Raw genomic sequence first — 25,624 nt, 5'->3', positions numbered from 1 at the left:
CCCTTGAGCTAGAAATTCTGATGCATTCTTACCTTGACCACGAGGCCGTTTTTTGCAGAAAAAGCAACATTAGCTAAGGAAAGAGAGGTTGCACGGGAGAAAATTACCGCCCACATCAATGCGTGAGTTTTATTTTATTTGTATTGAATATTTAACCATGCTTATAATATTATATCAGATTGAACTAGTGGAATAATTGTGTTGAACCTAAAATGTATTGCATAGATGCAATAAAAAGGCTCATTAAAATGCTGACCATGATACCCTGACATATCCTACATATAATGCCATTGAGTAGATATTTTTATGTAGGCCTAGGTCCATGTTAAATTCAAAATTCTTGTATTTTGACTTGGTTTTACTTTCTAGATGTTTTTCTGTAAAATAGGCAGTTAATTAGTTCCCTCTTATGCATATCATATGCTGTATGTTTGTTAAATTCTTGACAAATCCAACATAACGTCTAAATCAAAATAAATAATACATATTTTATACTTTGATATACTGTCAGGAATACCTTTACACTTGTTTGGTGATTGAGGGTCATGTGAGGAACATGTTTTGAAAGAATACAAAGGTAACAGCATTACAAGCAGAGTACAACATCCACTTTCAGCACTAACCAGATAAAGACATTGTTATCTGTTGAGTGACATAGACTTGCTGTTAATCTAACAAAACTCCAGAAAGAATTTCAAAAAGCTAACATGTAATCTGTCCCAGGACAATAAAATCAAACCAACATCTTGGTCAGTGTCATTGTATATTTAATTACAAGGGATACACTTAAACAGAATCTGTACATCTGTACAGTCATATGGCTAAAAAAATTCAAGGCAATTTGTATTTATTACATTACACTGTTTCCTTTTTAAAATAATCCACTGCACCCCACATTTACAGTGGCTGAAATCTGCTGTACAAATCTCTGTTCAAGCCAAGTTTTCACACTCATGCTAATACTTGAACTGGCAACTAGTTCAAAACAAAATAAATGAAAGAAAAATAGTGACTGATTTTAATTGTTAGTTTATAGAAGTTGCAAATGGATTACAATTTTAAGAATAATTTGGATCTACAGACAAGAAAAATAGGAGTTAATTCTACAGGTATATATATCTGTCAAGATCTATAAGACTCAGGGAAAGGCCTTCCTCTGTCAAATACAGGACATGGTTATTATTTGGGAGAACGGAGAGAGGAAAATGTGTGGCACATCTTTAATTAAATGTTTCATTTTGTCAGATAAGAAGTCTGATTGGCCCCTAATATGTTCGTTGTCTAAATAATAGTAGAAAATACCTGCATTGCAGAAAATGAAATGGCACGAGAACCCATTTTACAGTAAACAGATATGACATAGCAAAAGAAAAAAAAAAAAGGAAAATAATTATACCAATATTAAAAAGTCTTTAAATTCTCAATTTTTATCATTGTGTTTTTAATTGTAAATTTTTTTAAGGTAGGTTATGAAGATTATCATTGAAAAGTAAAAAAGGAAAAAAAAAAAAAGGAAAAAAATGAGTAATGAGGCTAAAGCTGGCCAAATCATCACAAATGTGTGAATCATTGCCTAGTTTACTTTAACATTCCTTGTTTTTGCCATACATGATATTGGTGGATGAATGACATGTCTATTTGTTGCTGCAGTTATTTCCGAGCATGAGTTTCTATGCTGCAAATTAGTATTGGATAGAAAAAAAAGAACATTCATTTTTGAAAAGTCTACGCTGTATCATCATCACATATTACTTATGGATATTCTTTGTCAACACACATTTGACTTCAACATACTTTAAATAAACATGTAGAGTATCAAGTCAAGCTAAAGGTAAGTTTAGATGATCATTGCCAGAATTATCTTTCTTCTGCTCCAAATTCACGCTTCTGGTGGCAATGTTGGTATCTGTGTAATTGAAAAATAAAAATAAATTACTGCAAGGAAGTAATTTATTTTTTACCACAAATCCAATCAAAGTTCAAGCAAACGCAAGGAAAATAAGACTGGAAAGCATGTTGAGACAAAAGGCAGGAAACAATGGCAAGGAGTCAGACTAAAAATCATACACTAGCAACAGATAACAAAATCAAACTGAACATAAAACATAAGAAAATGAAATGGTGTACTAACACAATATCACAGTATCTGTTCAAGCAAGAAGTATAAACTATATGTAGAGCAACATATTTCTAAGGTTTCATCATGGACTTAGAAGTAAAGTTCATTGTTTTAGGACATGTGCTTATTCTTGCAAGGAATGAAAGAGAAGACTGGTACCATTCTCATATCTGCAAAGTAAACATTAAACTAGATGAAGCCAATTTCTTTTCAAACTCTTGTGTCCCTAGTTTTTCTAGAAACCCCCAAATTATGAGAAAAGTCCAAACAGGCTTTTTGGATATATTTCCTTCATGACATTGCAAAGGTAGACATGATCGCAAGATATGTCCGTCCTCAAGGAGGATGACGCTCCCACAGCTAGGGGTTTGTTTTAGTCTCTGACTCCAAGAGTGTGCCTTTCCACCTTAAACAGTTGGGCATGGTGCAAGAAAGCACAAGCCACACACGCCCTTCCAGAGGGGCATGATTGAACACAAGTCACTCAAATTTAAAGCTATAGGCACAGAAGTCTGTTTTGAGCAGAGCTGAAATAGAGGGGTTAATATGCATGATCAAATACGGGACAGGAGAGGAATTTTGGCTGTTTTGCTGCTATTAACCACAGAACGGTTATGAACTGAAAACACATTAGCTTACATTGGTTGGAGTAGGGCTTGAAGCTCTAAGGGTAAAACTAGTAATGTGAACCCATTTCTTTGTAACATTGTATATACTCTACCTCATATGTCTTCTCTCTGGTTTCTCTTCATTGAGGGCAGCAGAAACAGGGACTGTGGTCCGGATAATAATTGGGTAATCAAAGACCAGGGGCCTTATAGCAGCCACTTTTGGAATATATTGGGAAAAAAACAGTTTTTTCTCCACGTGAGGGACCAGAAGTATGCTCAAATTGAGGCTGTAGTGTTTTGACGGCATTTGTGGTTGATGCATCCTCAGAAAACAGGGGCAAGGGCTGAAGAGAATTTGTATCTGTGACATTATCCGTTGTTCCTTTTGCGGGTTTAAAAATTGGTGTTAGGGAGTTGGGTGAATTCGTTGGAGACACAAGTCTTGGTGATGGCAATGAGCCTTGGTGGCACAGGAGATGACATGTTTGTTGTATCTTTCATTGAGCTGTTCACTTAGTCGCACCATCCACTGATAAAGACATGAATGTTGTGTCTCCATTCATAGTCTTGTTAGTCTGAGGTGATGTAAGAGATGTTTGCATTGATTGTGTATTTTGAAATGTTGATGTATCATCTGATGGTTTGGTAGAGGATTTGGGGAGAACTGATGATTGACCACCAATGTTTTCTTTTAGGGATGTAGTCATCATTCCTCGAGGGCCACTTAATGATGAACTGTTCAGAAAAATGTTCTTTAAAGTTGCTTCAGAAAGTAAAAAGTGTGTAAGTAATTTGTTTGGATCCTTATTGATAGAAGTTGTGGTTTGTTGTGATTTGGTTATTTGTTTGGCTGTTGATGGGAAAACACCTGTAGCATGAATTGTTACATTGTTTTTTTCTTTAGAAGTTGTACTGTGAATTGGATTTGGGGTTGTCCTTGATATACTTGGCATGTCAGATGATGTAGTTTCTGGAATTGTTGCTGCAGCGGTCATAGTTTGTGTTGATCCTATTCCTGGTTCCTCCGTTGGCGCTGCTATGGCACTTGATTCCAGAGATCCTTTTATTTCTGTTGTTAAATTATTTCCTGTTGGCTTAGAGTCTGATCCACTATTTGTTGGTGTTAAGCTTTTAACTCTTACAGTTTGTGGTTTTGTGGCTGTGCGCAGTGTTGTTGAAAATGATGCTCATACATGTGTTGGTGAATCTGTGACATGTGCTATACTTTGTGCTTGAGATGTTGTTGTGTTTTCAATTAGTGTTGTTCCCCTCACTGATGTTTGCCAATCTGTTTGCTATTTTGTTGGGACAGACAGCATACTTAGTGTTGATGTTGTTGCTGCTTCTACCATTGTTGCAGTTGTTGATGATGACGGCCTCGCTAATGCAGATATCCCCATTTTTGTTGATGTTGCTGCTGTTATCATTGTAGGTGGAAAAGATTGTGCTGGTTTGGCTTCAGACACATCTTGTGTTCTTGTTGACTTTTTGCTCAATGGTGTGCCGTCTTTTCGCATTGTATTGCTACTTATCCCCACATTGGTTCCTTCGTTTGTCCTGTAAGTAGTGGTGTTTTACGGGTGGGTTGTGTTTCAACAGGTGTTTTACCAAATATAGTCTGTAATTTGATTCCCAAAGATGAAGTTTTTGTTTCTGTTAAAGTTGTTGAGGGTGGATTAGATTGGGTTTGGGTTGTTATGGATACTGACATTGTATATTGCTTTGGAAATAATGATGGGCCACTGTATGCCTGTTCTGTGCTATTATCAGTTTTTGATCCAGAAATTGTTACCTGTTCCGCTGTTGACATTTGTAATGTGACTAATTCTGTTGAAGCAAATTTAGCATTTTGTGAGGACTGTACTGTCGCTCCTGTTTCTTGTGATGATTTCCCTATTGTTTGATCAGTAAATTTTGTCTTACTGTTTGCTGTGATGGAGGATGTTGGTCTTGCTGGAATTTTTGAGGTTTCTGTTGAAGTTGATTTAGACTGCGTTGGTGCTGCTGTCCATTCTGTAATTATTATAGATGTTCTATTATTTGGTGCCAGGACTTTACTTTTGGGTGTTTCTTGAGTTGATGCTGTTGATATTGTAGTTTGAGATTTGAATTGTGTTGGTATAGCTTGTGTTGACTTTGTGTCTGTTTTAAATGTTGAATCAAATCCTGGTGATGTATCACTTTCTGAGGACACAGATGTTACAACAGTATATGGTGTTATGGTTTCTTTTACAGTTAACACTAATTCAACTGGTGTTGTGTTGGTAAATATTGTAGATTCCCTATTTTCTTTTGATGTCATTTGTGTAGTAGATGTATGATCTTCCAGTGAATTGTGTGTGATGTTGAAAAATGTTGAATTTTGTGATACAGCTATGTCCATGGTTATGATTCTGTTCGATTGGTTTGCTGATTTGATGGATTGTGTAGTTTTTGGTGGCATGGTCAAAAATTGTGATGAAGAAGATTGACTGTTGTGTGTTGTCTGCACTGTGGAAATAAATGTCTGTGTTGCTCGTTCGTCTATTGTTGTTGATTCTTTGGGTTTTGTTGACACTGTAGTTGAAAATGCCATTTTAATGTTAACTTCTGTGGATGGAGTAATTTGACTTGCAGTAGTTGCTGATGCTAATGTTGTATTTACAGATGCTGGACTATACACCAGTGATATGGTTGATACTGACTTGGTTGATGCTGTCGCTTGTTGTAAAGTTGATTGGGCCACCATGGCTGTAGATGCTGTTCCCATGAATGTTTTTGTTTGTATTGGAGTGATAGAATCGGTAATTGTAGATGTGGTAGTTTGAGAAACAGTTGTGATTGATGTCTCTAAAAAAGATGAACTCTCAGTTGTGACTATGTCTTTTACTAAAAATACATTCTGTTGTATGGTTAAAATGGACTCTAATGACTTGGGTTGTTTTAGATTTAGGGCCGATAGTCACATTATTTGATGTGTTTGTTAAATGTGCTCTTTGTGTTATTGTTGTGGAGTTTATTGTAGCTTTTGTAACTGATTGGAGTGATGTTGTGGAAGATACTGATGGTGCCGGTTCAGTGATTTGTTTCTGTGCAGAAGATGTAATATTTGCATGAACAAGTTTGTCTTCAGATGGTGTTAGTTCTGCTGATGTTGGAGTAGACATTTTGGCCAGTGATACCTTATTTTGTGTTGGTGAGGTTTGGGGTTCTGTAACCATAACCTGTAACCATTCTTTTTGTTGTTTCAGAACTTTCATGTTGTGTTGTGGTGTGGTTTGGTGGATGCCTTCTGTGAGAAATTACATAGACTTCCAGGAGCCACCAAATGGTCTGAAAGAACAGAGGTGCCAGAGAGCTACAGGAGGGCATCCTCCTTCTCAGACAGTACCATTCAACTTCAAAGTATCATTGTAATGTAAAGATCACCATTTGTCACTGTAAGGTAACCTCCTCTCTGGATTGCATATAAGGATTTGAAATGTGAAGGTTCGAGAGAGAACGCTGCAGACTGCGGCCTCCTCTCCACGCTGTGTGTTATTAAAGAGATCTGATTCAAACGCCGAAGTATGAAGTTCTTCTGAGACTTAGCAACTCTCCACCTCACAAAGGAGAATTTCCACGACACTTCTCTGCAGATTTAGTTTGTTTCTCAGTGCTTTTGATATATTCTGAAGGCTGGCCTTGAGTGACATTAACTTCATCTCCAGGGGAAGGCATTTGTTGTGAAGCTGTTGTGTTGTTTGTTATGATGAAACTAGTTTGTAGAGTTGTTCTGTGGGTTGAGTTAGTTTTTGCCTTGCCTGTACTTTCTGTTTCCTTTTGCGTAGTGGTCATATCAGTCATTTTTCCAATTGGTATACTTAGTGAATTCATCTGTTCTCCAAATGTTGCTGAGGTAAGGTTAAAAGCTATAACATTAGATTTGTTGGAGATAAAATGTGGCTCTTCTGTCCGTGTTGTGTTTTGAGATTCGAGTACAGGAATGCTTCTTGAAAAAGCAGTAGCTTGTGAAGTATCTGGAATGTTGTTTTGTGTGATGTCCAAGAGTTTAGGTGTGGTTTGCATGGCAGTTGCAAATATGCTTGTTGGTGATCTCACAGTTTGAGTATTTCCCAGGGCTGATGATGTGGTAGTTTCATTCACTGATGGCGAAGAGATATCACTGGACACTACTGTATCCATCACAGTTGAATTTAGTAAAGGTGAACTAAATTCTTGAATTGTCAGCTGATAGCTGGACTGAGCTGGAGTCGAGGTTGAAAGACTTTGTATTGAGTCAATGAGAGTCTGTGTTGCTGTCACTGTCTCTGCTGAATAATTAATCTGTTCTGAAGCATTATGCACTACTGTCGAAGTGCCAGAGCCAACCAAAGATGAATTTTCATTACGAACCATTGGAGAAGTGCTATGACTTGCCGATAATGATTCTGACGCAGGCTTGCTTGTGGAAATGATGGACTGGTTTGAGCACATTCATGAACAGTAGTCACAGAATGATCGTGAGAAACATTATTCATTGCGGTTGCAGTTGCATTATTTGGACTTTCCTCTGATGATGTTGTAGTTATTTCCCTTATTGCCACTGATGTTTCTCTGTTGACTCCAGTTACACTTGGTACAGAAGCAGTCATAATTTCATCTTTACTGTTGGCGGTATATGTTACAACCGAGGTGGAATTAAACATATTGGATTTATTTAGCTGCTTTGTTTGTGTTGTCCATGTTGCTGATGTAGATGAATGTTGACTGTTGTTTGGCTGAGTCGTGGAAATGTCACTGATCTCTGGCACTGTAGGGTTTAATTCATTTGCTGTGCTAATTTTAAGAACCCCAGTAGAGGATGTGACCCCAAAGTGAGGAAGCCAGGCAGCTGTAATTAAGGGAGAGAAGACATTTTCATTAATACTAATTGTGCACTACAGGCTTTACAAAATAAAAAATATATAGCAGAGTTGGAGAGTAATGAAAATTTAACATGTGCTGCTAAAAATGAAAAAAATGTTTAAATTAATCTGTAAATTGTTGCGCGCCTTACCAGTCTTCTAACTACTCAAAGCCCTTTAACACCACAGGTTACACCAACTCATTCACACCAATTCAAACATTGGTGGTAGAAGTATCTATATAAATATTCCATCAGTATCAACCAGAGGTGTAAAGAAACAAATTACATTTACTCACATTCCTAATTGAGACGTTTTTTCATATACTTACTACTTTCTAAGTTGTTCTTAAAATATGTTCTTTTACTTAAGTAGGTTTTCTGCTACATTTTAAATCACATCCGTTAATAAATAAAAAATGTGGGCCTGCTTTGAATAATTTAGCTCATCGCATCGGAGCAATGAGACAGAGAAAACCTTTTTTACTGTGCCACTTGAGCTACGGTAGTCCAGCACGGATAAACTCTTCCATCATAGCAAAAAAATTAAGTGACAAAAAAGTGGCTATGATTGCTGTTTCTCATGACAGTGTTATAGAATCACAGCTGCAGCTCCGCAAAAGCTCAGAGGTCAACACACATCTTATACCAACTAAAATAGGCTAATTTTAAAACAACAAATGGATTATTTTTAATCTTAGGTGTAATTCCAGCTAACTCAGCCTTTCAGTGCACAGCTGTATTTAAGACAAAGCAGCCTCAGAATAGTAAAACTAATACACCAAAGTACTCTTAACACTATTTATGAATGAAACAAAGACCCTGTCAAGTATTTTCTTAAATACTTTAAACTTTTCCCTTCATAAAACAGCTGATTACTTGAACATTGAATTATGCATCATTAAACATACTACTGGTTAAAAAAAGGGGGGAAATCTTTTTTAATGTTTATATTTTGTTTTTGTCAATGGGGTAGAAAAGAAAATGTTTATCCGAAAAGATAAATCTTTGTAAAGATTGTCCTTTCATCAAAAACACTTTGAGATTTAAATCTTCTCGTCCTTTTTGCCCTACACGAGCGTTGTTAAAAAAAAATTAACTAACTTTTACATATCATTTTAAACTAGTTACTTTTTACTTTTACATGAGTACATTTTTAAACTGGTACTTTTACTTGTAATTCAGTAACATGTTATTAAAGTAATACATTTACTTAAGTAAACTATTAGTACTCTTTGCACCTCTGGTGTTAACTTATCCATTCATACATGTTTATACCCCGCTGATGGAGCGGCACGAGCAACTTAGTGTCTTGCCCAATATTTGGCTTCAGGAGCTGGTGATTGAAGCTTCTATTATCTCGGGATAACAACACTGGTGTTCCTGTAATAAGTTATATAGCTTTCTCTAGAGATCTCAAGAATTGAACAAATTATTTATGAAATGACCAGCTTTGTTATTCCAAAATAATGATACACAAATTGAGATCTTTGGAATCCAATCAAAATTTAGTAGGAAACAATAATGAATCTAACATTAGCAATTGATTGTGGTAGAGAAAGGCACCTCATGCTTCCAGGTGTCTGTCAGATTCTATACTGTGGAAATCCCATCCAGAAATCTGAAACTGTTTCAAAGAATCTCTGTGCCCAAAACCTGCATTAACATTAGTATTCTAGACATAAATAGTTTGGAGAATTCAGTATCTGTTTGACTCGAGATTACACTTACAAATGCTATCTATTGTACCCAGAATCATTCAGAGAATTTGATCTGGACTGTTTAGAACCTGGTTAATGACATTGGTTTTGCAATAGAAAACAGCATCATGGAACAATGATACAGTGTAACCTTACTCACCTGCCAGTAGGGTCAGGAAAAATACACAGTTCATAGTGGCAAATGATTGATTCAGATGTAGAGAGCATTTCTGATAACAAAGGAAAGACAGAAAGGGACAATTTCAGACATTTGACTATTATTATTATTTGACTTTATTTATTTGTATAGCATCAATTATAGTGTCAATTCATAACAGGTGTTATCTCGAGGTAAGTAACAAGTTGTTGATGATGACGGTAACAGGTAACAAGACCATGCTCATCGTTATGTTTACAGTTATTGTTTTTTTCAGTAACATGAAGGTGATCCACTTCTCTCTGGGAGGATGACCATGGTTACTTATGCTGAACACCTAAACTGCTCCATAAAAGGTTATGTTCAAAACTAAAAACATCAAATTCCATCAGACTTTTTCAGATCGATCAGATCTCTTGATAATGGTACTCGTCGTGAGAGGGGAGGAGGGAGAGATGGTGACAAACATGATGTTTTGTATTTATTACTTTTCCTGCAGTGTGAACACAGCCTAAATCATTATTAGCCTATTTACACCAACAGGATATTCATTGTCTTTTCTTTTCTTACTTTCTCCCTACAATGTCTTTAAAAAATCAGGTTGGGACCTTTTCAAAGCCCACCACTTGTCTCCAATGTCTCTCTCTCTCTCTCTCTCTCTCTCTCTCTCTCTCTCACACACTCTCTCTGTCTCTTTCTCACTCTCTCTTACTCTCTCCGTAGCGCAGCACAAGTACAAATACTGTATATAAACACACAAAGCAGCAAACGTATTTCCTTTTTTTTGTCCATTTCATATTATGTATCATATCATTAACCTTAACAAAACACTTTTTTCCATGTATGCAAGCAGTGAATATAAGACTTGGATGTCTCAGTCCGATCTTACTCGTCTAACTAGTAGGCTGCACTCCAAACTGAGCATTTAAAAGAGTTAAAGAATGTAAAGCTTGTGAGCTATAACATTTATTGTCACACTCACTTCTATGCCCCAATATGTCTTTTGTGAATCTCCATTTAAATGATAAGCATAGTCAAAACCAAAAAAGAAGAGCCATGTTTAGTTGACTCGTCAAACCAGTTCTACTTGCTACCATTACACCTGTGAGTCCACCTCACAGTAATGACGAACATTTAAAAGTATAATCTTAATCTGGACCGACTTTGATTGCTGTGTGCATGTCATTATGAATTAAATGCAAATCCGTGGATAATGATATAATGTAATTCAACTTAAAAAAAACAAACAAAAAACAAACATGACAGATACAAGGATCACCTTGATGGGTTAAGTAACTAACTTCAATTAGTTTAACAGACAATCATGATCCCTCGGACAACCCAATGGCATTTTATTCTCTAAAATAGTTCCAAAAAACAATATTATATAAATGGTCACTTTGATTTTATTGGTGTGTAGCAAGTATGAAATGCAAATCCAACTGAAATACATTACTTTTAAAATGATGCTGACTTGTCTGAAAAAGCAAAGAAAAATGTGTGTCCATGTTGAGGGACCTCTCCTTGCCACTCTATTGTTAGTAACTTTTGCACATCCTGTTGTGACACTGAGCTGGCTCAGAACTTTTAAAGAACCTCTTCTTGTCATATTTGGGCCTTTATGGTCCTGAATGTGAATGTAGACTCTGCAGAATGTGTTTGGGATCATGGTGCTGAGTGCAGGGCATGGCTGTGTGTCCAGCGTGTATGCATGGGAGTGGTGGGCAGAAAAGTGTACAGAATTGAGGTTACACATGCTCATACAAGTTCCAAAGCTAACTTTTTTTCATGAGTAATGATGTTGGGATCTAAATAATTTACTGTGTTGCTAAGTTTCACTGAGCTGCATTTAACAACTTTTGAGCGTTGATTGATTGATAATTTATTTGGAAGCAAAATGAAAATAAGATGAATAAAAAAAGAAATCTAAACACAAGTAAAAAAGAAGTGTTCAAAAATGACAGACCAGAACATTTAGATAATTTTGGTTGGTGATATGTTCAGTATGTTTAACAGAGAATACAAAAGGTAATTGAATACAAAACTTTAGTCATTGCTGAAAAACGAGGAAATGTTAGCATTTTCCCAACCACAAAATCTTAGATAATGTCCTTCATGTGAGGGAACGCCTTTCACATTTGTATTTGTTGTGGGACAACCACGCCTTGTATATAACAATGCGTTCATGAGTTGCTATTATAAGACTAGTTAGTGCAAATCCAAGCCAAATGCATGTAGCCTACGTGCAGGACATCTGCGACTTGTACAATATCAGAAAATATTTAATAAATATGATCTGTTAAGTGTGCAAAAATGTGACAAAAACTGTAAGGCTGTATGAAAACCAAATAAAGTTAACATTCTTGCATTAAATTCATGCATGCAAGTAGGAATTCATTATATTATTTGTTGTTGTTATTTGGGTTCATGTGCTTTGTTTGCTTCTGCATGTGTCTCTTTGTAAACCCATGTTTGTTTTTTGAAGGTGTTAGACAAATAAAAGTGTTATTATTATTATTTCATATAAGTCTTATATTCCTTTGTAAACAAATGCATAATATCGTAAAAGGGAGAATCTGTTATTTTAACCCTTAATAAACTTGGGCCATCTGATGATCTATGCTTATTTAAATGACAGTTCAGTCATCTTTCATCCTTTTTAAAAAATTAAGTGCTCCAGGTGACAAAACCCTCTCAAGCTTTTTGAGCCATCGTTTTTAGCAGAAACATCTTGGGTCTTCAAACTTCAAAGTGATTTTCAACTAAAAATCATTTAAAATAGTTATTTTTTTTCCTAACGTTAAGTCGCTACCAACATGTTTAATTTTGGTTCAACAACCTGAAAATGTCCTGGACTTTCATTTAAAGTTGAAACGTTTTGATGTTTTGATCAAATATCTGTGTAATTTATACTTTAAATACATTTCCCATAGCCACCCTGAAGAGGTATGGAAACTCGTGAGGACAAACATAAAACATTCGCCTAACCACGCACTGTCGCTTTTTCTGCTCTTAAAGCTATAGCAAGCCTCCTTTTTTCGTTGGCTGGGACCAAGCCTATCAGGGATGCGTCTCCTTTAAGAAAAAAATATTGGCGAATGTTTGTAAATATTATATTTATTATATTCTTTCGCTTTTTTAAAATTATAATTCAGAAACAATATGCTTGAATGGTGAAATTTACCGAGTCAACAAGACATGCCTCCGCCGGGGCCTTCATCATTTCGTTGGTGTTAGTATTTCTATGTTGATGACTATTTACAAAAATATTAAAGGACCGTCGCAGTTCAATTAGAACTGGTTCATAGGAGGACGAGGTTTCCGGTGTTTTTGCGGATTAAAGAAAGCAGTCTAAATGCAGGCCGCAAATGCACCCGCGGACTCGACTGAGCAGTCCAGCGGGAGAGGAGGAAGTAAAGGCCGCATTAAAACCAAAGTGACTCCCGTGGACTGTTTACCTGGTACTGAGCGTGTTTTGCGAGCCAGAGGAGCTGTATCTGGCACAAATGAGTCAAAGGAAACCGTAACCAAGAACAAGTCTCTGCATCGTGGATTAAGAAGATCAACTGGATCAAGTTTTAATAATGCACATGTAATGAAGTAAGTGTGAGGACAAAGGCACTGCGATAATGTTAGCTGTGGTCTGATATTAGGAGAGGAGAGCTGCCTCATTTGAAAGAGACTTGTTTGATGTCTTTGTGCCTGTATCTGTAGGACTCAGGTTTCTTAAAGCCATACGTAGGTTAACCGAGATAGTTGAAACCACAAGTTGAATGTTTTTCTGTCTTGTTCTCCTGTCATAGTAAGTAAAGAGGAGTCCAAGCACCCATTGTTTTATCATACTACAGATTTATTTAACATGCACCTTGCAGTCATTTACTCTCTCTCCCTCCCACAGACCCTCAACGGAATCCACAGCTGTAAAAGGTAGAACTACACACACTCGAGTGCCTTTTGTCTTTGTGCAGGGATTTTGTTCCTTTGATTTACTAAAACATTCACATCATGACTTTATTAGTATCCAGAAACAGTCTGGGAACGAAGCTGAACAAGTCAAAAAAGGGCAAAGGGAGACCTCCACGCAGAGCTTCTCGCACCTCACCAGCAACAGCATGCAAGCCTGAAGCAGAGGCTGAGGCTTCATCAAGTGGTAAAAGAAAAGACCAACTCAATTGTCTTGATTCAGTCTCTATCATTGTCAATATAAATATAAAAACACATATAACTAAACAACAGTGATGATTGCTGAACTGAAGTGACATTGTCATTATGTGGGGGGGTTTTTTCAGGAGAGGAAACGGGTGCCTCTGAAGAAAACCGTAACATGTGAGAAGAACAAAACTTTGAATTGTGTTTGTTTGTTTTTAAATGTTAAGTTTGACAATTTGAATTTCATAGGGGCCTATATGACGTTGGTGTCCACAACAGTATTTTGGATCGAGATGCTGCCCTCGATGGAGATCCTCCATTTAGGGACGACTCCAATGACCTCATCTGTGCATCAAAGACAAACGTGTAAGATGCACTCACTGCCTTTCCACAATGAGTGCTCAGTCATACTTTACATAAAAAAAACCCTGGAATGACTGATGTTAAAATATTAGCTTCAATTGTAAATATGCTTTTTTGTGAAACTCCTCAGGGTGGAATCGGAGCGGCGCGCAACGGTGCGTAAGAAGGTCAAAAAAGAGGAGTCCGATACGGAGGAAGACGACATAAAAAAAGAAGACTCGACTGAGATTGGCGGGCAAAGCGAGGATGGAATGGGCAACGCCACTGAGACACCCAGGAAGTAGGTTTGGATTCATCATTAGAAATGTGCAAAAGGAATGGACCTTAGTGATGATAACAATGGGTGTTCTTTGACCTAAGTGTGCCGAAGGGTTTACTAAGTGCACGATAAAGCAAGTAAACTGGTCAAAACAAAGAAAATAGATAGATAGATAGATACTTTATTGATCCCGAGGGAAATTCAAGGCATCAAAATAAGACATTGTAAATTCAGACTAAACTACACAATATTTTTCTTTTTTCTGACAGTATTGCTGAAGAACATGACCTTTCAGAATCTTTTTACAGTTACTTTGAGCACGCTTAAAAAATATATGATGTAGTGAGAACAAAAAGGCTGATCAGACTTTATTTTTATTTAACCTTCTCGTGCAAAAACAACATCAGTGAAACTAATGCGCAGCCTGAAAGTAAAAGGCAACACCCAGGGACATTGAGTCCAGAGAACCTATTGTTGATGTTGCCAAAGTAAACTCAGGATCATTTCGCAGCTGTATTCATGACGTATGTTCATCAAAAAAATGCGGACCTTCCCTTTTGGATAGCCTAAGTCTGAGTCACCAGGCCTAGCTTATTAAAAAGATCATCTATTTATATCACTGTTGTGGATGTAAGCCATTATAATCTTGTAATTAAATCATAGCAACCTAGAGATTCCAGATGGAAATGGACAAGTTGATGTTGGGTCAAGAGGATGAAAGTTGGGACATTTTCAGGTATTTTGAATTAGATGTCTGTTATGGATGCGGTTTATCACAATGGAGTCAACAGAGTTGCAGTGGTGTGCGTGTAACTCGGCTCAAGCTGTATTTGCTGAAGCAGAGGTGTTTGCTAAGACTGGAAGTGTTGGATCTAAAGATGCCATGTGAGCATGATATGCTAGGTGTCCTGTCTTGGTATATTAAAAGGTACATTTTATACATACGGCTCACCTGTTCACTCACCTTTTTAAAACGCGAGTTAAACTTTTTACAAGTCATTGTTCTCATTGAGGTCTAGACTTGGCAATTATTTCCGTGCAGCAGATCATCTCTCATGTTCAGTGGGCATTCAGGCAGGTGCGAGTGTGTCTTTCATTGAAACGGTCCTAACTCATTAAACAAAAACCATGACCCAGAAAAATAAAAACGTCATATCTTAACTGCATAACTACGTGTCTCAGAGGTGGATCACATTCTGGATTTAGTTTTTACATTTTCTTTTTATTTATTTAAGCCTTTATTGACCCAGGAAAGAAAACTCATAAGACAAAAAATCTTATTGTTTGTGTATTCAACAAGTGCATAAACAAAATAGTGAATTTTATATCAGCTTTATATCATGCAGTACATAGACTCCTTGTGTAAAGAAAAACAACACACCTCTGCAGGGATGGAATAGTGCAGAAACGCAACTCTGCAGTCACATGTTTATAAAAATTCCAATGAATACTCATCAGTGAGTGACATGCATGAATATGAAAGAGAGTTAAAAAAAAGTCACAAACTAAGGTCATTACCCACGCATCATGATGTGTTTTATGTTGTGATGGGCCCATCTCTACTAAAGAGCAATCTGTTTTATATTTTCAGGAGGGGGAGAAAACAAAAAGAGGACAAAGCCTCTCGGCCACCAAAACGGAGGTAACGATCTTTGTTGTGTTATTGTGCCACATGAGTAGCACCAACTGAATGACTAATATTCATTCTCGTTCGTTAAACTCATAGGAAAAAGCCTCCGGTGCAGTATGTCCGCTGTGAAATAGAGGGCTGTGGGACGGTTCTTGCACACCCTCGCTACTTACAGGTTGGTCACCCTGTTAAATTTCGCCACAGCAACCAAATTCAGTTTATGCCAAAGAAACTGTGCTTGTGTCGACTGTAATATTCAGAAAACTGTTGAATGTTGATGTGTTTTTTTAGCTGCTATGACATAGACTGAAATGAGTACTGATGCATCTTTAGAGGTAAACCTGAGCATCAGGAAGAAGACTGAAGAGGAGAGTCACAGAACGCAGTCATCTTAAAAATGTCCACGCCAAAGAGTCAGTAGAAATTGCATGTTGGACATCTAAAACAAAAAGGGATGAGATTTGTGAACACTAAAACAATGTACAAGAAGACATCAGCAAGTATACATTTTGTCCAGAGGGGGGTGCCAAACGTGACGCGATGAAAAAGTTCTTCACAGCAGCTCTATGTTAATCCTGTAAATGACACCGGCTCACCCTTTTTCCTTTTCTTTTTCTCTTTTTATTTCAGCATCATATAAAATACCAGCACTTGCTAAAAAAGAAGTACATGTGTGATCATCCCGCGTGCGGACGCTTGTTTCGTCTGCAGAAGCAGCTGCTGCGTCATGCCAAACACCACACAGGTGAAGTGAGGGTCTCCGATGATTGTGTACACTGTTTAGACTGGAACCTTACCACGTGTGCCTCCAGTGAAAAGTGAAGTAACACCATGTCTGAGCCGATTGAAACATCTTTTAGTCGATAAGAAGTCAAATTGTCATTTCAACCTTTAATTTTCTCATTCTTATGTACAGGTGTGAGGAACATGATGTCCATTGTTGTGTTTGTGTAGGTCATTCCAGATGTGTTTGTTCACCACCTTATTTGCCTCTATGAAGGTTTATTCTCTGATGGGCCCACTGCCCAACAGAAAAGTAGTTTGGCTTATGTAAATTATGTAATTTGATTTTGATTTAAAAAAAAAAAAATCTGATTTTTGATTGTCTCTTAGATCAAAGGGACTACATCTGTGAGTTTTGCGCTCGAGCCTTCAAGAGTTCCCATAACCTGGCTGTGCACAGGATGATCCACACAGGGGAGAAGCCGATACAGTGAGTAGGACGACTGTTTTGCAGCGTCATGCCTTCCCCCGACGTGTGCTGTGTGCAAGAATGGAAGTTTAAAAATAGACCTAGTCAGGTGATTGTCATCATTGTGATTTAAAATGTCTCATTTCTTTAAGAATACTGGATTTTTAATAATCACAAATTCCACTCTACCATCAATGTTCAGGACATAAACGGGTTGTTTTCAACAAAAGAAGGAGTGCTTCAAAGAGAGATTACGAACAAATGAATCTGTTGTTCTTATTGTTAAGCTTTTTAAGCTCTTTCTGTCAGGGCACTACTTGTGCAGTTAAGCTGTGAGGCTCAGTTATATGAATCCACGTTGTTCACAGAAAGTGAAGTCCAACACATGCAGGTTGAGGCATGGTTATTCCAGAACGAACAAAGGGATTATAGATAAACATCCATGTCACTGTATGTATTGCTGAGGCAGTTTTGTCATGAGGAACAGGTAAGTCTGTCAGTTCTTAATGTGTTGCGATGCTGTTTATTTTCGATGTCTTATAAATCCAGGGAACCAGGTGTGAGCGGTCTGTTTAGATTGTTTTGTCATGATTAAGAGTTAATGAGGACAAAACCGGTCTAGCCTCATCACACAACACCAACGCCTTGATGACATTTCTGACTTGTTTATTTACTGGAAAACGAGTGCAGTACAGGACAGAAGTGTTTACTGTACAATCTTTTTTTTCCTGGTAAAGTTTGCGTCCCTCAAAAAACCAGTTGAGAAACAGTGATTTACAGTCTCATTCACATCTAGTTACTATGCTGCATGCAAAATAACTGATATGCCTTTGTAATGGGTATCTACTAAGTAAAAATTCGTCGATGGACAGTCATGGAGTTTCACTTCAGTTCTGAGTGTAACTTGGGCTTTGTCTCCCCCCTGTGGCAGGTGTGAGATCTGCGGCTTCACCTGCCGTCAGAAGGCCTCCTTAAACTGGCACATGAAGAAGCATGATGCAGAAGCCTCCTACCAGTTCTCTTGCTCTATTTGTAACAAAAAGTTTGAGAAAAAGGACTCCGTTATTGCCCACAAGGCCAAGAGCCACCCTGAGGTGCTCATCGCTGAAGCCTTAGCAGCCAATGGGGGCTCGGTGATAAGCAGCCCAATCATTGCCCCAGAGTCAGTCCTGACACCCTCTCACCTTGACACTCTTTCTGTTGGCAAGAAAGCAGAGGGTGGTACGCTTGCTCCACAGACTCTGGCAGAGGTTCCTCAGGCTCAATTCCTCCAGCTGCCCACGCATCATGTGGTGCAAGTGGCACATCAGCAGCAACCCGCCACCTTACTGCACCTCACCACTGCTTCTCCCGCTCACCTCTCCAGCACCACCCATCCCCAGCTCATCCAGCTCTGCACCCTTCCTGCCGGTACCGTCACAGCCATGCCCACTTCGGACCAGCACAGCACTCTCGTCACCCTGGGCTCCGTCACCGCGCTGGCCTCCACAGTGTCCTTGGCTCACCAGCAGGAGATGCAGTGGGGAAGGGCGGCTCAGGAGGACACACAGGTGCCTGGGGAGGGGGAGCTGTGGGACAGGGTGGTGGTGGGCGGCGGAGAAATGGCGTGGGAGAATAATGGGGAGAGGACAAAACAGGGCGAAGGAGTTGCTTGGGAAAAAGAAGGGGAGAAGCAGATTATGTTACAGTGTGCTGAAGTTCATGGAGATGGTTTGATATAACCTGACAGATTAAGAACATGTTTGATAAGAAAAGAAACAAAGTTTGATTTAAGAAATGAAGTAGAAACTAAACAATCTTAGAAGGTAATAATATTTGATATATTATGTATCAGAAAAATTGAAGGTATCCCAATGAACTGTTGCAGTGAGTTAGAGATCACACAAAATATTTAACATCAGGGAATAGACTATATAACACAAAAATAGACTCCATACACCTAGCTCAGTACTTAATGGTCATTTTCTAACGTTTAGGTTCTGTTGTTTTATAACAAGTGTATGTTTTTTTTCAAGATTACACAGTTGTACGGTGGTAAATATACAGGAAAGTCAAAAAGAAAACCTTTATGTCTCCACGTTGTCCCTGCTGTGTGGAAAAGTCAAGTTTATTTATGCAGCACATTTCATATGACAGGCGTAGACTCAATGTGCTTTAAAAAGAGAAAAATAACAGAGATGAGGTACACGGTGATTTCATGTAAGAGCATAAGGGATGAGAAGGTATTACATGTAAAGCAAAGGCTTAAAACATACAAAATAAAAACAATAAAAAACAAACTAAAAACTTGTGCTAAAAGATATGTTTTTAGTTTGCGTTTAAAACAAGAAACTGGTGCTGATGCTGTGGATTTTTGGTACAAAGAGGAGTTGTTTATTTGAGGATCTCAGGGTTCTGTTTGGTGTGTATTGAGTGAACATGTCTGTTATGTAAGAAGGGGCTCAGCCATTCAGGGATTTGAAGACAGTTAAAAGTATTTTAAAATCAATTTGTTTTATGGGGAGCCAGTGAAGGGAGATTAAAACAGGAGTGAGAGCATTTGTATGAGCAAGAAATACAACAAAATTCAAAAAGTTGTTGTAGAAGTCCAACATCAGGTATCTTAATGTCTGTATATCTGTTAAAAAGTACCTTTCAAACTAATCTGCATTATTTTGCTTTGAGAGAGGTTTTAACAAAAAAAGGCATTTGGAAATGCAAAATGTTTTCTTTAAAATGTTGTAACAAATGACTTCAACCTTTCATTGTCTACTTCATGCCTTCTGATTTTATTTTATTACTTCTTTTTTTACTGAGTTGTTTTACTTACTTGTTTTTAAGTTTTATTTTTTTTCCTCCAACAGACTATGCAGGCGGTAGGTTTTTTTTCAAACCTCTTTCTTCCAGCGATCGTTGATTATAGCATATACCTCTTTGCACTGGTACAACTACTGAGTAGCCATATTACCACGGTCTTAATAATTCAAGAAATCTGTAAAATAACCACAATAAAATGAACCTCTTAAAACCGTTATAGTTGCTGCATGGTGCATTTTTTTTATATAATTGATTTCTAGTTTGTGTTTTATACAGTCTCACAAAGAGCAAGGATTGCCAACAAAAGAAACACTTTTAATTAAATAGAATAAGAAATACAAAATGTGTGTAGGTACATGAGAGCTGCAGCGTTAACACAAGTGTAGTCAGGATATTCAGTAGTAGGAAGGTGGCATGATAATATAATATTGCTGCACAGGTAGGAGTGAATGTCAGTTTTTTCTGCATGTTTTTGTGATCTATTGGGAGCAGGCTTGGTTAAACATTCTGACTGCAGCAATAAGGAAGGATATGCGGTATCTCTCTGTCTGACCCTGTTGGTGGCGAGCCTGTCGCTGAAAGAGCCGCCCAGTGCATGGGGTGGGGAATGTTCTCCATCAGGAGACGATAGCTTTGCCACTATCCTCCCGTCTCCCACCGCCTCCACAGGGTCCAGGGGGCAGCCTGAAACAGAGCTGGCTTTCTTAACCAGTTTATTAAGTCTGTTCCTGTCTGCAGCCACAGACCACTCTGTCCAGGATGGCTGATGCCACCACAGATTCAGAAATGGGCCTCAGAAGTGCTCCCTGTACTCCAAAGGACCAGAGCCTTCTCAGCAGGTGAAGTCTGCTCTGGCCTTTCTTGTTGAGAGCGTGTGTGTTATTAGTACAGTCCAGCTTATTGTTCAGGTGAACACCATCTCAACGTCCTTTCCCTGTCAACAAAGTCCAGGTTGAGTTTTCTGTACTCACTCTCGTCCCCGTCAGTCTCGTGGGATTTGATCATAATTTTGAAATATAATATCAATTTGTAAAGTAAACACCACCTCACCTCAAAGTTATAATTCTATAAATAAGCTGGAAGAAGGGTAATGTATCTCTTTATTAATGCAGCATGTAAAGAATCCATCTAAAATTAAAAAACTGAAATATTGCAGACATTCAACTATTATATTGATTCCAATATCTGTAAATAATAAGCATACAGCAGTTTCATACAGAACGCGAATAAAAAAGTCTGATTAGCTTTCCATTCTCTTTTTGTAAAGTTAACAGTTACAGCCTATTTTTTTTTGTAGATATATTATTTTGCATTTAATGCATGTTTTGAGTCATTTATTTTATAATTGTCCATAAACTTTATTATAGCAAACAAGCAATGAATGTACTGTGGGGGAAAATAATAGCACATTTTTAAAGACGTTTCAAATCAAAACCCATCCTTTAATATTTTCTTTGGTCAGAATATAAATTTCTAAGAATCAAGTGAATCTCGCGGTTTACAGTAGCTGGGAATAGCCACTCAAGAATTTTTTTTTTTTTTTTTTATTATGTGTGGACGGATGGGTGGGCCACACGTGTGACGTTTTCGGGAGAGGAAAAAAAAAAGGCCCTCCTGTGCGTCCCCCTAAAAACGCCCCTGTGGCTTTGCGGAACCAATTAAATCCCCCGCTGCTGCCTCACTGCCAACATGAAGGCCGACATCAACATGTTTCACTCACACTCGCCGTGAGGATCACCGGTCCTTGTTCAAGCCGCGGACGTATCCCGAAAGCCTCTTCGTGTAAATAAGGTTTTGACGGCGTAGTGGGGAAGAGGGGGGGGGGGGACTCATTCCTGTGCTCTCGGTGTCCATCCAGCTCGCTGCTAACACACCAATAAACAAACAGGGCTGGAGTGCAAATGGCAGAGCAGGAGGAGCAGAAGCAGATAACCGAGCTGGACACGCCGGGTCCCGGTGTGTCTGGGACGGGGAGCGCGGTGGCTCTCGCCCGGCTCCTGCACCACGAGTGTACTCGTCTGCTCCAGCTATACGTGAGTTATCGGTGTTTACACAGTGTTTAAGATGACTGCTCTGCTAGAAATCGTCAGGTGGTGCAACACACTCCCCTTTCCCGTTACTTTTGGCTTCCTTCAATGCCGGCATGTTTTTTTTTTGTATTGAGGCAGCTGCCTATCTACCTGTCGCGTTTGAATTACATGTTGACTTATACATCTTCCCAGGCTAACATTTATCACTCTGCACTCGTTGTGTTCTGTAAAAGGAGTCTGTGCTGCAAAGTAATCACACTTAAAGACCCCCCCCCCCCCCCCCCCATTTTCCCTGGGGTGCCTAATGGATGGAGTGTATTGGATTTTTGTTCTGCTGTCCTTTTTTTAAATTTAATCAATAACAAACATTATGGTGTTTGTAATCGATCTTAAATAAAATCAAAGGCACGAGTGCGAGGCCAGTAGCACCTTGAATCTGTCTGCTTGTTACTAATCATTATTCTGTCTCTTTTAGAAAGAGAAGGAAACCTTCTTGGCGGACCACACCCCAGATGGTGAGCGCATCGTGTCCCTGTCCCCTGACTCACAGGGGGTGAGCACCCAGCAGCAGGTGCAGAAGCTGCACTCAGCTCTGCGCCAGTGTTTGGGCCTGCTCCACTGTCTAATCCTGAAGGAAGAGGAGGAATGGGGTGAGCTTGAGGGGGACTACGAGACTTTGAAGAAAAACGTCCGGAGTCGGCTGGAGTACTTGCTCTCTATCACCAAAGGCTTGGCTGAGACCGAAGACACCACCCTTGAGGTCACCCCAGACCACCAGTGCAATGAGGTAAAGAGTATGATTGTGTTTTCCTTTTATTTCCACATGGTTCAGTTTCAAGGCCATGATTTTAATCAGAAAACACAAGATGTTTGTTGTGTATGTTTCACAAACCATGCGGTAAGACCTTTTCAAAAACCAAAGTGCCTCTCTATACACTTATAAGTAACGTACCTTGAATGCAGGATACTTGAAATAAGAGAAATTCAAATATTTTATTCTGTTAAAGGGCCCTTCCTTATATCCCCTTGGCATTCTTCAGTAAGATGAAAATTTAACATTTAATAGCTAATCTGATTAAAGTTTGCTTGAGACATTACTTTAAGTTCTCAATAAAAAATCGACAGAAGAGCAAAAAATGGGCTTCTATCTATCCCTCATATAGGTGGCCAAAAAATCCATTTTTCTCCTGCTTGTTGCCAGAATAAAAAGACCACACCTCATGTTTATAGCTTCATCAATGACATGACTAAGACTGTATTATATAAATGATACCTTAACTAAACTAATGCTGGGGGGAAAGACTCAAAACCACCTGGATATTCAAATCAATAATTTCATTTTGGATAGAAACAACACAATAAATAACAAGGTTCAAGATTGAGTTTTAAAGAGCTTTCTAGCATGTCTTAGTTTGTTGTTTTGGTTTTACGACCTGCAATTTCTCTGTTTGGTTTATTATCAAAGTACCAGCTATACCGGCTATTTGTAATGGCCACTGTGCTATGCTATATAAATAAAGACCTTAACTTGTTTGATAACTTTCTTCATTTGATTATGAATGGTTTTGCCTGACCTTTTACCTGTTTTCTTAACCGTTCGATATTAAGCTGAACAGTTGCTTGACAGTAAGCGTGTGGATTTGTTCTCTTCTGTGTAGGAAACGGATGGCGCTGGGGGAGTTTTTGGGCTCAAAATGTGGACGTACCGTGTGCTGCTGGAGCTAATCCACTGGGCTGACCATGCTGCGCAGACCCTTCATGTCTACCACACCGAGCAGGGAGGATCAGAGGAGATCTAAATTTCTTTATGTCAGTCTGAATATATAAATATATGAATGAACTCACTCAAAACTAACAGCCAGCTTTCCCTTGTATGTATCCTACAAATTGAATATGAAGGAGTGCCCAGCATATTATGTGTGCACCAGAGGGTAAAAATGTACTGCTTAACTAAAATCACAACTAAGCCTCTCTTAACAAAAAGCTCTGCAGACAGCTTTTCCCAGACAGTGGCATTTCCACAGCAAGTGCTAAAATGACCTCTAGTTTGCCACAGTAGAATTTCCCCTGACTAAGAAGTGAGTGCAGACTTTAAACAGGTTGGTTTGCTTTGTGAAGTGGCTGAGTTAGACTCTTTGAAATGTCTTTTTTTGTATCAACTATTTATTTTATTTAAAGACCTTTGATGACTAACATCTGCTGTTATTAACACTCCACGATCTACTAACTGCTAGAAAGTAGCCAAAAACATACGACTGATAAACTGTGATTGATGTGCAGCTGAATCTATAGCCATTAGCTATTTTAATAGGTCAAGTGTTTATAAATGTTACACCTTATTAACATGTATGTAATCCAAATAATTCCAAGTCACATTCTTTGTTTTTATTGAAAGACTGAATGCTTGTATTGTTCATGGTTTGGCACAGTCTGTGATGATCCAAACCTCATGTTTGCTGCTCTGGTCACCAAGTTCTCTCCTGATGTTATACTTGAATGTGCTGCTACACTGTTCACAAGTTTGAACTTTCATACTAGTGGTTTTCAGATCTTCTGTTGTTTCCTCTTTAGAAGCTCTGACAGATGTCTGAGGACCGCTGCTTAAGACTAGTTAGATAGTTTACACAAAGATTGTTGTTTTTAGCTCAAAATATCAAACACTCTGCACCTAAAAAACTTTATTGTAGTGTTAAATGCCTGATGACACGTAGTGAATGAGCTGTGACTTGGCATAGTGAATTTCTTAATTTCATGGTTTTCTTTGATTTCTGTGATGAACAACTGGATGTGCATTTAAGATTAAATCTCAGTCTGAAACATTGTTTGTTTGTTGATACGAGATGTGTTTTTTTCCCTCAGTTTAACACTCATAAGGTATGTATAAAAATGCGAGGTCTGAATTTCTTTATAAATTCACACATGCTACATTTGAAACAGAGGCAAAATGTGACATCTTTTTTAATTGCCTGTCATATCCCTATATTTTGTGCTGCACTTTAAGTTAAGGTTTAAAATAATAGAAATATTTGTGTGGAAGCTGTTCTTTTTTTAAACGTTTTCTTAATGAATTTAATCATTTTCATTTAAACTGAGGTTTTTAAGTAATGTATAGGCCAGTTGCAATAAATAATCTCCCTTTTTATTAGAGCCAACTGATTATTTATACATATAATTTCAGATGTGCCATTATTATTATATTTATTTACCAGTTAAACAGCATGTTATTTGAGCATGTTGAATTACACTAGCAGTCCTCTAGTGGAGTTGCTGAATGGATTACAACAAGCATTATCACTCTGAAGAGGTGAAAACAGTTTCTTTCAAGTTGAGTGAGCATCTTGTCTATATTATATTGTAGATCTTTTTAATACATGTTTGCAAACTGCATTTAAGGGATAAAAGCATAAATGTGCAACTACATCTGTCTAGCTCTATAGAGTAAAGATGAATAAATGACAGCTATCGGCTGACATACCTGTATCAGATTTTTTGCTTTTCCCAATATCTGTATCTGCCTCAAGGGTGGTGGTGGTGGTGTATGTGTGTGTGTGCGTGTGTGTGTGTGTGTGTGTGTGTGTGTGTGTGTGTGTGGGGGGGGGGGGGGGGGGGGGGGTCGATTTGAAGGACATTTAAAACTTGGTAGCAAATAACTAAACTATCTCAGCCATAGCAGTTTACTTGAGTTGACCCTGAAACTTGATCACTTTTAATTCACGTTTATACTCTATTTGCATCGTAGGAGTCACGTAAAACA

The 25,624-nt window shown here is 38.2% G+C and overlaps 2 protein-coding genes across 5 annotated transcripts; both read left to right on the top strand.

Moving 5' to 3' along the window:
* The first annotated feature begins 12,413 nt into the window (after nucleotides 1-12,413).
* LOC306841461 (uncharacterized protein) lies at nucleotides 12,414-20,055 on the top strand. 2 transcript variants are annotated; one of them, XM_079371379.1, is made up of 11 exons: nucleotides 12,414-13,051; nucleotides 13,350-13,378; nucleotides 13,470-13,601; nucleotides 13,741-13,777; nucleotides 13,880-13,966; nucleotides 14,094-14,243; nucleotides 15,814-15,864; nucleotides 15,949-16,027; nucleotides 16,483-16,597; nucleotides 16,966-17,065; nucleotides 17,976-20,055. In XM_079371379.1, the coding sequence occupies exons 1-11, from the start codon at nucleotides 12,807-12,809 to the stop codon at nucleotides 18,763-18,765; spliced, it is 1,815 nt and encodes a 604-aa protein (XP_079227505.1). In that variant the 5' UTR covers nucleotides 12,414-12,806; the 3' UTR covers nucleotides 18,766-20,055. The 2 variants fall into 2 exon arrangements, with proteins under 2 accessions (XP_079227505.1, XP_079227504.1); XM_079371378.1 differs by having other exon boundaries at nucleotides 13,850-13,966.
* Nucleotides 20,056-20,584: 529 nt separating this feature from the next.
* Nucleotides 20,585-24,691, top strand: LOC306841460 (uncharacterized protein). 3 transcript variants are annotated; one of them, XM_079371375.1, is made up of 4 exons: nucleotides 20,585-20,679; nucleotides 21,729-21,873; nucleotides 22,346-22,657; nucleotides 23,529-24,691. In XM_079371375.1, exons 1-4 carry the CDS (start codon nucleotides 20,600-20,602, stop codon nucleotides 23,667-23,669), a joined length of 678 nt encoding a protein of 225 aa, XP_079227501.1. In that variant the 5' UTR covers nucleotides 20,585-20,599; the 3' UTR covers nucleotides 23,670-24,691. The 3 variants fall into 3 exon arrangements, with proteins under 3 accessions (XP_079227501.1, XP_079227503.1, XP_079227502.1); XM_079371377.1 differs by lacking the exon at nucleotides 20,585-20,679 and adding an exon at nucleotides 21,464-21,622; XM_079371376.1 differs by lacking the exon at nucleotides 20,585-20,679 and adding an exon at nucleotides 21,464-21,631.
* Nucleotides 24,692-25,624: the final 933 nt, after the last annotated feature.

This window comes from Symphodus melops (assembly GCF_947650265.1).
Source record: "Symphodus melops genome assembly, chromosome: 20".
NCBI lineage: Eukaryota > Metazoa > Chordata > Actinopteri > Labriformes > Labridae > Symphodus > Symphodus melops.
This window is presented reverse-complemented; position numbering and strand designations above follow the sequence as displayed.

What these genes read in the sequence shown, in the direction of transcription:
- LOC306841461 (XM_079371378.1), top strand. Translation starts at nt 12,807, where the DNA reads ATGCAGGCCGCAAATGCACCCGCGGACTCGACTGAGCAGTCCAGCGGG. An exon ending in TCTGAAGAAAACCGTAACAT is followed by an intron (nt 13,778 to 13,849) that starts GTGAGAAGAACA and finishes TGAATTTCATAG; the next exon opens with GGGCCTATATGACGTTGGTG. An exon ending in TCTCGGCCACCAAAACGGAG is followed by an intron (nt 15,865 to 15,948) that starts GTAACGATCTTT and finishes TTAAACTCATAG; the next exon opens with GAAAAAGCCTCCGGTGCAGT.
- LOC306841460 (XM_079371375.1), top strand. Translation starts at nt 20,600, where the DNA reads ATGGCTGATGCCACCACAGATTCAGAAATGGGCCTCAGAAGTGCTCCC. An exon ending in GACCAGAGCCTTCTCAGCAG is followed by an intron (nt 20,680 to 21,728) that starts GTGAAGTCTGCT and finishes ATAAACAAACAG; the next exon opens with GGCTGGAGTGCAAATGGCAG. An exon ending in CTCGTCTGCTCCAGCTATAC is followed by an intron (nt 21,874 to 22,345) that starts GTGAGTTATCGG and finishes TGTCTCTTTTAG; the next exon opens with AAAGAGAAGGAAACCTTCTT.